This window comes from Hipposideros armiger, unplaced genomic scaffold (assembly GCF_001890085.2).
Source record: "Hipposideros armiger isolate ML-2016 unplaced genomic scaffold, ASM189008v1 scaffold_1, whole genome shotgun sequence".
NCBI lineage: Eukaryota > Metazoa > Chordata > Mammalia > Chiroptera > Hipposideridae > Hipposideros > Hipposideros armiger.
Window position 1 is genome coordinate 4993929 of NW_017731351.1, and position 16166 is coordinate 5010094.

Genomic DNA, 16166 nt, shown 5'->3' on the forward strand with positions numbered 1-16166 from the left:
ATGTCTCCTGCAACTTTTTTTCCTAATCATTTGAGAGTTCATAAAATCTTAACATGCTTTTATGGATCCATATGTAAGACTATCTAATAGCATTGAAGTTGAGAAGAGCACCGAGCCCCTGAAAAAATAAGAAATAATTCCATTTATAGATCAGAAAATGAAATCATTTATCTGCCATCAATGTGTTTTTACAGAATGAAAGCTGATTTATATACTAGTAAATATTAATTGATTTATTGGTATTAGTTGATTTAGTATTGATATATTTGCTTATTAGTTTATTATATAGTGAAGACATTCTCTTTGAGTAATTGGCAACTTCTATAATCATTTTCAACTGACGATATCTACTTTTTTTCTGTTCTCTAGGTTTTCGAAAAATAAGTTTAGATGACCTGCGGAAGGCATATATTGTTAAGGACGTTCAACAGTACATCCTTCATCGTTTAGATCAAGAAGAAGCTTTGCGTCAACACCTCACAAAAGAAACTGCAGAGATGTTAAATCAACTGCACATTAAAAGCAGTGGATGCTTTCTTTATCTGGAACGAGTTCTAGATGGAGTTGTAGAAAATTTTATTATGTTAAGAGAGATTCGTGACATCCCAGGAACTCTGAATGGTCTATACCTCTGGCTGTGTCAAAGACTTTTTGTAAGAAAACAGTTTGCAAAGGTTCAGCCCATTTTGAATGTGATTCTTGCAGCCTGCCGACCTTTGACCATAACGGAATTATATCACGCAGTATGGACCAAAAATATGTCATTAACCTTGGAAGACTTCCAACGCAAGCTCGACGTCCTCTCCAAACTTCTTGTTGACGGACTGGGAAATACCAAGATACTGTTTCACTACAGTTTTGCAGAGTGGCTTCTGGACGTGAAACACTGCACCCAGAAGTATCTGTGTAATGCGGCAGAAGGACACAGAATGTTGGCTATGAGTTATACCTGTCAAGCCAAGAATTTAACGCCACTGGAAGCCCAAGAATTTGCATTGCACTTAATCAATTCAAACTTACAGTTGGAGACAGCTGAGTTAGCTCTGTGGATGATATGGAATGGTACACCTGTTAGAGACTCCCTGTCAACTGTAATACCCAAGGAACAAGAAGTGCTACAGCTGTTGGTTAAAGCCGGTGCTCATGTCAACAGTGAAGACGACCGCACGTCCTGCATAGTCCGTCAGGCCTTAGAAAGAGAGGATTCCATTCGGACCCTGTTAGATAATGGCGCTTCAGTCAATCAGTGTGATTCCAACGGGAGAACACTACTGGCTAATGCTGCATACAGTGGCAACCTTGATGTGGTGAATTTACTTGTCTCCAGGGGAGCAGATTTAGAGATCGAGGATGCTCATGGGCACACACCACTTACCCTAGCTGCTAGACAAGGACATACCAAGGTGGTTAACTGTTTGATTGGGTGTGGAGCCAATGTTAATCATACTGACCAAGATGGCTGGACAGCGCTCCGATCCGCTGCCTGGGGCGGTCACACCGAAGTGGTTTCTGCGCTCCTGTATGCTGGTGTAAAAGTAGACTGTGCAGACGCCGACAGCCGGACAGCGCTGAGAGCGGCAGCCTGGGGGGGACATGAGGACATTGTGCTCAACCTGCTACAACACGGTGCTGAAGTTAACAAAGCTGACAATGAGGGGAGGACCGCCCTGATAGCGGCCGCATACATGGGGCACAGAGAGATCGTGGAGCACCTGCTGGACCACGGGGCGGAGGTGAATCACGAGGATGCTGACGGCAGGACTGCGCTCTCTGTTGCTGCACTTTGTGTGCCCGCCAGCAAAGGGCACGCGTCAGTCGTGAGCCTCTTAATCGACCGAGGAGCTGAAGTAGACCACTGTGATAAAGACGGCATGACCCCACTGCTGGTAGCTGCCTACGAAGGCCACGTCGATGTGGTTGACTTGCTTCTAGAAGGGGGAGCAGATGTCGACCACACCGATAACAATGGCCGGACACCCCTCTTAGCAGCAGCTTCTATGGGCCATGCTTCAGTTGTAAACACACTTTTGTTTTGGGGTGCAGCTGTGGACAGCATTGACAGTGAAGGCAGGACGGTGCTCAGCATAGCCTCAGCCCAGGGAAATGTTGAGGTCGTGCGCACGCTACTGGACCGCGGGTTAGATGAAAACCACCGAGATGATGCGGGATGGACGCCTCTGCACATGGCAGCGTTTGAAGGTCACCGCTTAATATGTGAAGCGCTCATTGAACAAGGTGCTAGAACAAATGAGATTGATAATGATGGACGGATACCTTTCATATTAGCTTCGCAAGAGGGTCATTATGATTGTGTTCAGATATTATTGGAAAATAAGTCCAATGTTGATCAAAGAGGTTATGATGGTAGAAACGCGCTGCGGGTCGCTGCACTAGAAGGACACCGGGACATTGTGGAGTTGCTCTTTAGCCACGGAGCTGACGTTAACTACAAAGATGCTGACGGCAGGCCAACCCTTTACATCTTGGCCTTAGAAAACCAACTTGCAATGGCTGAGTATTTTTTAGAAAATGGTGCAAATGTTGAAGCAAGTGATGCTGAAGGAAGGACAGCACTCCATGTTTCCTGCTGGCAAGGCCACCTGGAAATGGTCCAGGCTCTGATAACCTACCACGCTGACATCAACGCTGCAGACAATGAAAAGCGATCGGCTCTGCAGTCCGCAGCCTGGCAGGGCCACGTAAAAGTGGTTCAGCTTCTCATTGAGCATGGTGCCGTGGTTGACCACACCTGCAATCAAGGTGCGACTGCTCTCTGTATCGCAGCCCAGGAAGGGCACATTGACGTCGTGCAGGTTTTACTAGAGCACGGTGCTGATCCAAACCATGCAGATCAATTTGGACGCACTGCTATGCGAGTTGCAGCCAAAAACGGACACTCTCAAATAATTAAATTATTAGAAAAATATGGTGCATCCAGCCTGAATGGCTGCTCCCCCTCCCCTGTTCACACAATGGAGCAAAAGCCTCTACAGTCAGTGTCTTCAAAAATGCAGTCACTGACAGTGAAGTCCAACAGCTCGGGCAGCACCGGGGGAGGGGACACGCAGCCGTCCCTGCGTGGCTTCCCCAACGGGCCGGCGCATGCCTTCAGCTCCCCTTCCGAATCTCCAGACTCCACAGTTGATCGTCAGAAGTCATCACTGTCAAACAATTCCCTGAAAAGCTCAAAAAACTCATCTTTGAGAACTACTTCCTCAACAGCAACGGCTCAAACGGTGCCCATCGACAGCTTTCATAACCTGTCGTTCACGGAACAAATTCAGCAGCACTCTCTGCCGCGCAGTCGAAGCCGACAGTCCATTGTCTCCCCGACATCCACGACTCAGTCCTTGGGGCAGAGCCACAACTCGCCGAGCAGTGAATTCGAGTGGAGTCAAGTAAAGCCCAGTTTGAAATCAACTAAAACAAATAAAACGGGGAAGTCAGAAAGTTCCAGCAAGTCCGGGTCAGCTGGGAAAAAATCTAAACAAAACAACTCCTCACAGCCAAAGGTTTTAGAATATGAAATGACTCAGTTTGATACGAGAGGGCCTGCAGCCAAACCGGGGACCGCTGCGCCACCTAAACCAACGCCCGCAGAATCGCAATGCAAAATCATGATACCTTCCACTCAGCAAGAAATTGGTCGGTCTCAGCAACAGTTTCTGATTCACCAACAAAGTGGGGAACAGAAGAAGAGAAATGGGATCATGACGAATCCAAACTACCATCTTCAGAGCAACCAGGTGTTCCTGGGTAGGGTGTCGGTCCCGCGAACAATTCAAGATCGAGGCCACCAGGAAGTGCTAGAAGGATATCCTTCTGCAGAGACGGAATTAAGCCTTAAACAAGCCCTGAAGCTTCAGATCGAGGGCTCTGACCCTAGCTTCAACTATAAAAAGGAAACGCCATTGTAAAAGGTAACATTCATCGACATAAAGAATAAAATGTCACAAGTCTAGTTCCCTCCCTTAGGATGCCCTTTTCTCTACTAGTCACATAGCCAGTCCCCTCACCTAATAGTAGCCAATGCCATCTTCTCAGCAAGACCTGCCACTATCACTCTTTTGAATTTGAATTCTCCCACCACCAGCACTCCCTTTCTCCTTTCCTGCTTTTTGTTATCCAAAGTACTTACTATTTAACGTACTTTATATATTTATTATTGTGTTTATTTTGGACTCCTCCCAGCTTAGTGTAAGCTTTGTGAGGTAGGGATTTTTATGTTTCTTCACTGCCACATTCTGTGTATTTGGAGTCTGCTTGGACCAACAGTAGTTTCTCAGCAAAAATGTGTTGAATAAGTGACTGAATGAATAAATGGATGTACTATTTTGGGATTTCATATTAAGAATTCCTTCCTCTACAGTCATTTTCCCTCTTACAAGTTCATTGATGGTAACAGAGGGAGGGGCTATTTCTGTAACACTCACTTATGGTTTGAATGCGATCGTGTAGGTAATGCTTAGCAGTCTGTAAATGTTAATTTCCTTTTCACTCTGGAAGAAGTCAGGAAAAGGTAATTTTTATTATCACAGATCTCTTAAGACTCTCCCAAGTAAAGTCTGCACACGCCAAGATGTGTGGAAAGATGATAAACTGACATATTGGCAAGAGGGTTTTTAGGGTCCACTATATTTAGACATAAGAATTAAATGGGTAAGCCTCGAATTCATATTTACTAAGCACAGGCATTTTTCTTCTTCTTTCCTTCTGAATAGATGCTTCATTAATTATTTAGGGAAAGTTAATGGGAAAATAGATACATGATTTTATATTTTGAATACTTTTTAGGATCACATTTCTCATATTGGCGATCAAAGATTTCATTAGGAGTCTTTTCTAACTTTTATTGCAAGTATTTTTATCCTACTTTACTTAATCATTTATGTCCTCTAACAAAATTGTACTTTCCTTGTAGCTAACTGAAATTTTTCATTTGCTTCCTTTGCCTTTGGAGACATATTTTAGGGGTATTTTAGGTGAGACATAATCGTAAATAAATTTCCTGTACCTTCTAATAATAAATACCCTTTGATGTGAATCTAAGGATGACTGGTCAAATCTCATTCAGAAATGATTTGTATAGTTAATTCATTCTCCAAGGTGCTTTATTTTAAGAATATTTAGTTCTGATGATGTAACCCTCTAACTCTCATGATATATTTTATACAGGTGAAGTGTAAATATGTATATTAAACAGCAAAACACATGAATTAAGATACACATTTTGTGGAATCTTTAAAAATTATTTATAAGTTAACGAGTCTCTCACAGAGAAGTTCACTTTGTGTTTTACATACCGTATTTGCCGGCGTATAAGACGACTCGGCGTATAAGACGACCCCCTAACATTTCCACTCAAAATACAGAGTTTGTTATACGGTCGGCTGTGTGCGATTTTGCGAGTGTGGTAAAATCGCATAACAGCAAAATCGCATAACAGCCGAGCATACACCCAGCAGCGCTGCTGATGCCTGAACGGTATGTGGAATGAAGTGGGCGGGCATCGGGAGGCCACTATGGCACGGGGCAAGCACTATGGGCAGTCTACCTGAAGTGTACCTGGCCTATAAGACGACCCCCCACTTGGAGGCATATTTTTCAGGGCCAAAAAATCGTCTTATACGCCGGCAAATACGGTAGTAACTACATATATATATATTCTTATAGAGGGTAGTTATGTAAGTATAATGTAGAAATTAATATATTTTTTTTAACTTTTGCATTAGTTTCCTATTCTGTGAAACAGAAGACATTGTGATTGGAGTGGTTCTTCAGCTACTGGATGAAAACATTAAATGCCTGTTGATTGCTGAAAAAAAAAAAATGAAGAATGTGATATCTGCAGTACAGTTACCTTAATTACTGTAATGTGCCTAAATAGTAAGGCTGCCTTCTCAATGTAACCCTGTGTGCTTAAAAATTTTTCATTTTGTGTGCTTTGTATTCACTACACAAGAACAAGCACTTTTTAAAAATGCAGATATATACTGCAGTTCCCTGATAAAAGCTGAAAAAAATTAGTAAAGTATTTTAAGTTAAGATTTGATAAATGTGCATGTGCCATGATCAAATATATATGAAAAGGCAGTGTTCCTTGTATTTATTTTTTTTCTTTTTGTGGCAAACGAAACTTAAGCCTACTGTTTCAGTCACATTTACATTGCTGTAGTGTATGGCTTATTTCTTGTATCTTTAAAACTGTCTCTCAATAAAATAAATCATGCAACTATTTATATTCACTACACCTTCAGCATTGGTTAAAAATGAGTTTCTATTTAATGTCACACTGAGGTGAAAGAATGGTTTCTTGACAGATTAAAACATAATAATTTCTAGTATTTTAGGGAGCTGCTCTAAGTAGTTTAAATTGGGGTTTCCCTGTAGAATCCTTCTAATCTCTGGGTAAAGATGCCCCCCCCCAAAAAAAAAGACTATACGCAGAACAAAGTTCTGTTTCATTCACTGGGGTGCAATTTCACCTTCCACTCACTTGTCATTTCACCTCCAAGAAGACAGACGATCATTCCTGAGGTGTGACACTTCTCAGGGACAAAGCCATGTCCCCAGCGGCGTGTGGATGTGAGGGAGCTACACCTGTCTGTCTGAGGATAGATTTTTGATCCCTGAACAATTCACTGACTACTCTTATCTCTCCATCCAGTTAAACAAAATATAATTTACTAGCGTAAAGTTTTAATGCTGGCTTCTTTCTCCCAGTGGTTTCCCACTTGTAAATCACTGCATGATGAAAATAGCCCCTACTCAAAGTCAGTCAGATCAATTTTAGTGGCTAGTTGGAAGAATCTTCTTGATGAACATAATATGTGCTGTCCTTCACAGATGACACCACTAACTGTCAGTCACCGCACATGTGTATCTTTTATTGGTATTTGATAACAATAATTTTTCTGTCCACATACTCTTTCCTGCTTTCTTTGGACAACTGCTTGCAGGGTAACTAGATGCCATGGTTACTGGTGAAGTCTGTGACCAAGAACAACAGAGTCGACTGGCTCAAATGAGCATGTGACCCATAGCTTTGGCCTCGTGGATGGACTAACCCAGGGGAGCCAATTTAGGTAGGTGTGCGTATGTCTGTAAAGGTTAAAGTGTACTTAGAAGCCAAGGTTGTAGGTTTAATCATTGAATAAGCCCCAAGATTCTCACAAAACCCAGAAATTCTATGCCTCCCTTGTACTGTTGATAAGAAGGAGGATGAGGAAAAAGAATTTGGAGATTCAGCACAAAATCATTGCTACTACTGGAAAAGAACCTTTAGAAAATGTTTTAGTAACCAAGATCAGTAATATCATCTTCATATATGAAGGACATATATGTGATGCATTGTTCATAGAAATAGGAACATGTCATTGGTTGTGATAAATGTGTTTCACTTGAATCTTTGCGTGAGGCTTTTTTTGCTTTTGTTTTTTTAAAGTCAGCAAAACTCATTTTGTTTATGTCATCAATAAATCATCAGGAATAGAAGATAAGTTCAATCAATAATAAGGTGACATGGCAATATTGATAACTCGAATGTGAATGTTTCAAGTATTGAATTTTGTCCCTATGGGACATTTATTAAATACACTTAATAGGACTCTTGCAAAGTAGCCTTAAAAGTGTTAATGATTCTATTAATAAATATGAACACATACTATTATTAGAACCAATCTTACACATATCTCAAGTACAGTACATTTACATTACTGTAGAGGATAAAGCTCTAATTTCTTATTAGGTGTATTTTTTTTTTTTTTTAGAAAGAACCCTGAAAGCTGCCAGTTTTTCTATTAACCTTGAATTATTGGAATTGTATTTATTTAATTTTATTGTTTTTGTTTTTTCTTTTTTTTTTTAACAAAAATGCACCTTGTGGCCAAAGGGCAAAGATGTGACTCATTACAGAAGGGATTTATGTTTTTCAAAGAGCTAAATGTTTTCATATCCATATTGTATACACTTGAAACAGTTGGTAGGAAGAGAACTTGTTGGAAAAATATGATTTTCAAAAGTAATTCTCCGGATATTTGTATGTGATGTTTTGGAATAGGACAGAAACGCCTTTTAGTTAGGCTAAGGATGGTAGTGTTGAGATGACCTGCTTTGCCAATTTCTTTCTGTGGGGGATTTAGTACCATGACTGAAAATGGCTCTTGCTCCATTAAGGATAGTAAACAGTCCCCAAATATAAAACTCCTAAATAGCTATTTTAAAAATTAAAATGTTTAAATTTTATAAATCACCTGATGCTGTGACACACCGATGATGCCATGTGCTTATGACATTTTAATAATATTCCGTCTGTAGCCATCCCTAAAAATCATGAGTTGATAATAAAGGAAGTGATAAAAAAATTACAATAATGAAAAATAAAAACCTCACTGCTTGTAGGAAAGGTTTTCGAGGAAAACTGACCAGTACTCAGTGTGTACTGCAAAGTATGGCCAGATCTTTTGTCCCTCACCCCCTCCCTCACTCACCCCCACCCCCACTGGAATCCTCACCAAAAAGAGTTCACTACTTAAAACACGGGAATACTTTTTCTCAATATTGTCTAGCTATGCAAATATTTGTTTTCCTCACTGTCCTCCATTTACACGTCTCAGCAAATGTAGTTGCACACAAATGCTTTCTTTTTATTCATTTGTTTGGGGTATGTAAATAGCCTAAAATGTACATTGAACTTCACATTGTAAAAGTTTTATTTTATTCCTTGTATTATATTAAGCAAAAATCCCTATGTATATGAAAGTGCATAATAAATATATTTGCTTTACAGAGAATATCTTGTTTTAACTTTATTCTTGAGCCAATAGAAGATGCATGACATGCTAACAGTAAAACACCTGTGAGTTGTTTTACATTAACTTATTTTAAATAAATACTGAGCAAACGAATTGGGAAACATGCCAATTCATGAAAAAGTGGGATATAAATATTTTTTAAAGGAAGGTAGAAGAACAAAAAAAATCTAGACTATAAATCTTCCTAAAGCTTCTATGAGGACGCAATGTTTGTTGTTTTTCCTGACTGATAACATACTACATCTCACCACGTCATGGTTTTATGACTCTGAAATTGCAGTAATCCAATAAATTGTGTGCATGTATGTTCCCTGATTGTCAGAGTATTATGGCCATTGCTCATTTGATATTTTGGGGCTTTATTGCAAACACGGTCATTCATTTTCTAAATAAATTTCTACGTATTCTTCACTCAGTAAACTTGAGTCACTTCTTCATGACCTGCTTCTCCCAACAGAACACTGTGTGTGTGGTGTGTGTGTGTGTGTGTGTGTGTGTGTGTGGTGGTGGGGTATTTTCTATTACTCCAAAGAGTGCTTTCTAAAAAGGCTAGCAAGGTATTTTCTGTTAGGTAATTTTATAATAATTACATGGTTCTACAGTAATTGCTTTATATTCTTTATAAGTTTGTTGGAGTAATAGAAATTTTATTCTAAAAAATGTTTAATAACACAAATGTTTAAACACAAATAGGTGGTGTACATAGAAGAATTTTAAAACAGACCAGTTGACTAAATAAACTTGAGTGGAGTTTCCAGGTGGTGGTCTCAGGAAATACACTGAGAACGTGGCAATAACTAATGTTCTCACTCCTTTGCCCTTACAGTTGAGAAGATTCCAACTAATAGTAATGAGATACCCACTTCAGACTTAGATTCCTGAATCCCGGAAATTTTCAGTCATCATGCAAATATATGCACTAATTTTATTTTTAAGACGCAGGCAAGGCCTCCACTTGCCTACCTTGCTGTTAGAGTAAAATTAAAATGATCCAGTATTAAAATGAAGTCATTTGAAATGCACTTCATGTTTATATTTGTACTCTTAAATACACACTAGCATTACCACACTGGCAACATTCAGCTGAATTCTGAGAACCATATTAAAAGAATGTATTTCTAACATTTAGAAGCAGCCCCCTACATATTTATAGGTTTTACTTATTATTGGTCTACATGTGTGAAAATTGATATAATGGTATAATATGTTCCAAAAGAATTGAGGCTACATTTTCAGTGCGTCTGGTACTTACACTTTGTTTATAAACTTAACGGTGAACTATACCACAGAGACAGGGCAATACACAAATCCTAAGTCACTGTCCTATAATTTTTCCCGCACTGAACATCCCTGTTCAACCATCACCCCGATGAAGATACAGGCCATAACCACACTCTCCGAAGCCTCCCTGGCCTCTTCCCAGCCATTACCCCCCAACTATTAAAACCCTTATTTTGACTTTCATCACCACAGACTAGTACTATTATTTTTAACTTCATAGAAATTAAATCAAACCAGATGTCCCTTTTATGTTAGCTTCTTTCTCTTAACATTATGTAGCATAACAGTGATTTGTCCTGTTTCATTGCTATGTAGTTTTGTTTGTCCTTTTTACAGTGTTGTGTTGTATTCCATTGTGTGAACATACAATACTTTTAAAAATCCATTTTACTCCTAGTAGCATTAGGATTGTTTCCAGCTTTTTGGCTCTTAAGAGCACTGCAGGCAATAACATTTTGTATATAATTTTGGTGCCCGTATTATACATTTTAACAATACAAATGAAATTATTGGGTCTAAGTATGAGTATGATTAGTTTTATAGATAATTTAAAATTTTTTTCCAAGTGGTTATGTTAGTTTTATTCACACCAACCAAATTCAAGAGTCTCGTTCTACATCTTTGCCAATATTTTGTCACTTTGTATTGTTTAATTTCTTCCTTTTTTTGGTTGTGTATTAGTATTGTATTGAGGTTTGAATTTGCATTTTTGAGATGACTAATGAAATTAGGCACTTTTTTTTTTTGAAGATTTTTATTGGGGAATTGGGGGGATGGGAACAGTGCTGGGGAATTGGGGGAAGGGGAACAGACAAGTTGCTGTCGTTTTGTTCTTCAGTCTAGTTGTGGAGGATGTTGCTTCACTGGCCCAAGTTGGCACCATCATTGCGCTCTTCTCTGGCGAGGCAGATCAGTCGCCGGCTTCTGGACGGCCGCTCACTGCGGCTGCTGGCCGCTCACGCTGGCTGCTGGCTACATACGGTAGCCCATGGCAACCCACTGCCACAGGGAGTGCAGCCTACGCCGTCGCCGGCGACTCATGGCAGCCCAGCTCCAGGTTGAGCTGTTGTTCAGCATCTTAGCTGTGGAGGGCAGTGTCACTGGCCCTCCTATGTGGGATCCGAACCGGGGCCCTCTGGCATCCCAAGCGAGTTCTTAACCATCGCGCTACTCGGCCGGCCCGAAATTAGGCACTTTTACATATGATTTTTTTGTCAATTTGTATACCCTACTGGTGAAGAAATTTGCCCTTTTCTCTCCTTAGGTTTCTTGGTTTGTAGAAAAATTTTTTTTGTTTTGGATATGAGTGCTTTTTATAATATATACAGTGCAAATACCTTCTCAGATTCTGTGCTTTTTCCTATCACTCTCAAGAGCATGTTTTCATAGTGGTTCTTATTTAATGAAATCTAATCTTTTTTAGTAGTTATGCTTTTTTGTGTCCTGTTGTATAAATATTTGCCTATCCCAGGTCATGATGGCAGTCTTCTGTGTTTTCTTCTAAAGCTTTGTTTTACCTTAATCATCAATTTAATCCAACATTATCTATTTCCCAGTGTGTTTTAGTATCACCTTTGTCATAAACCAGGTGATAAAAAGACCTTATTTTTTTTCCATCCTTGAGCCAATGTCAGACCCATTTAATTAATTTAATTAATTATTAAGTTCTAATATCTGGTAGTGTGAATCCTCCCATTTTGTCTTCAAGATTGTCTTGGCTCTTCTTAGCATTTTGTATTTCCACAGAACTTTTAAAATGGGCTTCTTAATTTCATTAAAATAAACAAACAAAAAAACTTGCCGAGATTTTGATTGAGATTGCATTGAATCTACAGATCAATTTGGAATTGGGTAAATTGATGTGTTTATACATTTAGTCATCTAATCAATGAACTTATTATATCTTTTATTATTTAGATCTTTATTTTCAGTAATGTTTCTTAGTTTTCTGTGCGGAAGTATGTGCATCTTAGATATATTCCTAGTAATTTGTTTCTTATCAATGCTGTTGTAAATGGTACTTTTATTTCATTTTGTATGTGTTGCAATATAGAGAAATAATTTATCTAAGTGTATTGACCATTTATTCAGAAATCTTGCTAAATTTATTTTTTAAATGAGGTATAACTTACATACAATAAAATTAATATTTGTAAAGGGCAGTTTGATGAGTTTTGACAAGTTTATATAACACAAACACCACCACAATTGAGATATAGAACATTTCCGTTTCCTCAATAAGTTTCTTTGTGTATGCCCCTTTAAAATCAATTCCCTCCTCTCACCCCAGCCTCTGGCAATCACTGGTCTGATTTCTTAATAGTTTTGCCTGTTTAGAAATGTCATATAAAAAAAATCATCTAGGCAATATTGTGGCTGGCTAATTTCACCTGGCATAGTGGTTCTGAGATTCACCCAGGCTGTAGCCTGTGTGAGTATCATGGCTTTTAATGCTGAGTAGTATTCAGTATTCGCATGCTGTGGTGTACCACGCTATAATATCCATTCACAAGCTGACAGACATTTGAACTGTTACCAGTTGTTGGCTCTTCATGAGCAATGCTTTTAAAATGAGCATTTGTGTTTAGATATTTGTGTCAGCATATGATTTCGTCTGTCCAGGGGTGGGATTGCTGTGCTGCAAGATCAATGTATGTTTCCATTTATAAGAAAAAGACGAAACTGTACCATTCTGCGTTCTCACTAACAATGGATGGGATTTCCAGTTTCCCCACATTTTCGCCCACACTTGGTATTGTCAGTCCTTTGAATTAAATTTGTTATTGAGGTGACTGTAGAGTCAAACACTTGTAAGAAGCGATACACAGAGACGCTGTGTACCCTTTCTCCAGCCCTCCCTTGGCAGCATCTTGTGACACAACAGAACAGAATCACAGGCCGGATATTAATGTTGATACATCCACCAATCTCAGATTTCTCCCGTTTTACTTGTGCTCATTTGTGTGTGTGTGCACTTGCATATGTATTTAGTGTCATTCAATTTTACTGCATGTATAGGTTCCTGGATCCACCACAACAGTCAAAATACAAAACCGTTCCATAACTACAAGGACCTTTGTTTCCCTTTTATAACCACACTTACCCACTTCCTACCCAGCCCCTCCATCCCTAGCTCCCAGCAAATAGTCTAATCTCTATTTCTAGAATAGTTATTTTAAGACTGTAATGCAAGTGAAATCATAGAGGATGTATCCTTTTTGGATTGACTTTTTGTTTGTTTCAATCAGCAGAACTCTTGAAATTTATCTAAGTTGTGTTTTGTTTAATGCTGAGTAGTATTCCTTGGTACGTATGTACCACAATTTAATTGTTCACCATCGACGGAATGCCGACTATTTCCAGTTTTGAGCTATTATGAATCAAGTTGCTAACAATACCTCTGTGTAGGGTTTTATATGAGCATAGGGTGTCAGCTCTCTAGGATAAATGCCCAGAAGCGCAATTGTTGGGTTGCATGGTAATTGTGTTTAGTGTTGTAAGAAACAGCCAAACTTTTCCAGAGTGATCGTATGTATTTTACATTTTCCTCAGCAATATGAGTACTCTGATTTCTTCACATCCTCGCCAGCATTTGGTGTTGTCGCTTTATTTTAGCCATTCTGATAAGTGTGTGGTATTCCCCTAGAACCCTTTCTTAACCAGCACTGCTCTCCTCTGTGCCTTGTCCAGCTGTCCACGCTGATGGCAGATCAGTTCTCTTCCAGCACGGCTCTGACCACAGCACAGACTCTTCAGCTGGCTTTAGATTGTCCTGTGCAGTCTTTCCGCAGGGCCACCAACCATCTTCTCAGAACGTCACTCTGATGATGGTATACTCCTACCTCTATCCTGGTAGCCTCTCACTTCTTACAGAATGGCACTGCCCATGCACGGCACAAAACGCCCTTCCCAGACTGCTTTTCACCTACCTTTCCAGCTGCTACTTCTTCCATGTCATAGCCCCCCCCCCCACAGGACGTGCACCAGACCCTCTGCTCCCAGTGCCCACAGGCGTACTTGCTATTGCTCGAACACGCCATGCTCCTTCACAGCCGTAATTCTCTGCTCCTGTTGATCTCTGTCCCCATCTCCAAGCCAGAGAGCACTTCTTTTGAATTACTGTTGTATTTTATATCATGTTTTATGTTTTCTCTGCATTATGCTAAACACACTGTCTCCTTTTCTCCCACTGTAATCTTTTAAACAGAAACTGAGTCTCATTCATGTTTGTATCTTTTGAATCGTCTTGTGCATAGTAAGTATTCAATGACTATTCTTTCTACTTCTTTCTTTTCATTCAGAAGCAGCTGTGTAGTGAGAAACATTTAAATTCTGCTATTTTAGGCCACTTGTTAAAACATACTCTTGGCTTAGCAAAGCTCAGAGAAGAATCAAACTCAATACAAAATAGTATGTATTTTCTTATCACTCATTTCCCATCTGTTCTGTTCACTCAGTTTGTACTGAATATAACAGAAAAACAGGCCAATTATTCACCACTTATTAGTTTGAACAAATGTAACTGACTGATTGCTTTTAGCTGATAACCTGACCTAACCTCTTTGTATTAGAGACAATTAAGCTGAATTCAATTGAGTTTTTTAAGGACTTAGTAGCTGTCACTAACGTCAAGAAAACATATCCATTTATCCTTTAATTGTCCAGCAAGCATGGAAAACCAGCAGTTTTTAGGGATGGAGAAAGAGTAAGTGTGGGCCATCAGTCCCATTCCACATCACAGACACATCACTGCCCTGTCTTCCCAGCACTTTCTCTATGATTCCACCGTGAGTCCTGGTGCAATGATAGTAAGCATTTGGTCTGAGACCTGGTAATAACTCATTTGATATAAATTTTAATAGAAGCTGAAACGGAAACAGTTGGATCCATGGCAAAAATAGATGGAACAAAGTTGATGATAGAAAAGAAGGAACGTGTACCAGGATGAAAAATAAAAGAAAACATGATCTTAAGGCAAAAACAGGAACTCTAAAAGAGAAAGCAAGAATAGATGACAGAAGCCAATCAATGAAAACTATGATTTTGCCTTAAAGTTATGCATTACATCTCATTTGATTTGTGCAAAATATACTTTCATTAAACTGGATTAAAATCTAGTCCTACATTTATTTTTTATTTGTATTTTTCACATTTATTTTCTATGTAATTGGAATCATATTTACTTTCTAATTAACTTCTTGTTTAATAAGGAATGATTTTTAGTGTCCAATAACCACTGAGAATGTATTTGTCACATTGATACTAACTAAAAACTATTAGGTTGGCCTCACTTAAATACAAGAGAACTTGACTTATCTCCTCATCCCCTTGGGTTTATTGCTTTTAATCTCTGTCTTGGACACTTGTTTGTGACCGATAATGCAGATGGATGCTCGGTGGCAGCAACTTCCCAATGAAAGTAAGATTCCTTTATTAAGTCAGTAAATATGTACTGAATACTTAACATCTACTAGTCACCATCATAGAAACTGAAAAGAAAAGCAGGGTTCTGCCCATGAAAGATTTGTAGTTTCAGTCTCTTTTTAAAGAAAGAGTAGAAATGTGCTATGAATAAAATAAGTGTGAGAATAAAATACAATATGAGAAAAGAAACATTTTGTCTTTTGTTCACTGCCATATTCCCAACAGCTCTTGGCATAAAGGAGGAATAAATATTAGTTAAATGAATGAATGAATGCTTTGGAATAAGTTTGTAACCAGAGAGGAGATCTACAAAATCTAGAAATTTAGGGTGTTTTATTGTTTTTATTTATGTGTCTTATAGTGTCTTGTTTACAATCCCCAAACTGTGGAAGACAACCATGCTATATGAAAAGGGAACCCACACAACTCACAGAAAGCATTATGACTTGTGAGGTGATGAACCTGGACTGATTGATTATGTTCAAATTCTTTGGTTGATACAGAAATCAACGTGAGCTAAAGGAAGTGCATTTTGAGGATGTTAGAATCTCACAAAATTCATGGGAAATATGAGGGATGTGGCCTGAACACAGGCAGAGCTCAAGACAGCTATAGATTCTAGAAAAAGGATGTGCAAAAATAGCAGGA

The 16166-nt window shown here is 39.0% G+C and overlaps 1 protein-coding gene across 1 annotated transcript in view; it reads left to right on the forward strand.

Annotated features, from left to right (window-relative positions):
• Positions 1 to 7767, forward strand: part of ANKRD50 (ankyrin repeat domain 50) — a 37787-nt gene extending 30020 nt beyond the window's left edge. Inside the window, exons 4-5 of the mRNA XM_019665798.1 lie at positions 370 to 3920; positions 5733 to 7767. Coding sequence (XP_019521343.1) covers positions 370 to 3917 — 3548 coding nt within the window. The 3' untranslated portion in view covers positions 3918 to 3920; positions 5733 to 7767. The remainder of the gene's footprint in view (positions 1 to 369; positions 3921 to 5732) is intronic.
• Positions 7768 to 16166: the final 8399 nt, after the last annotated feature.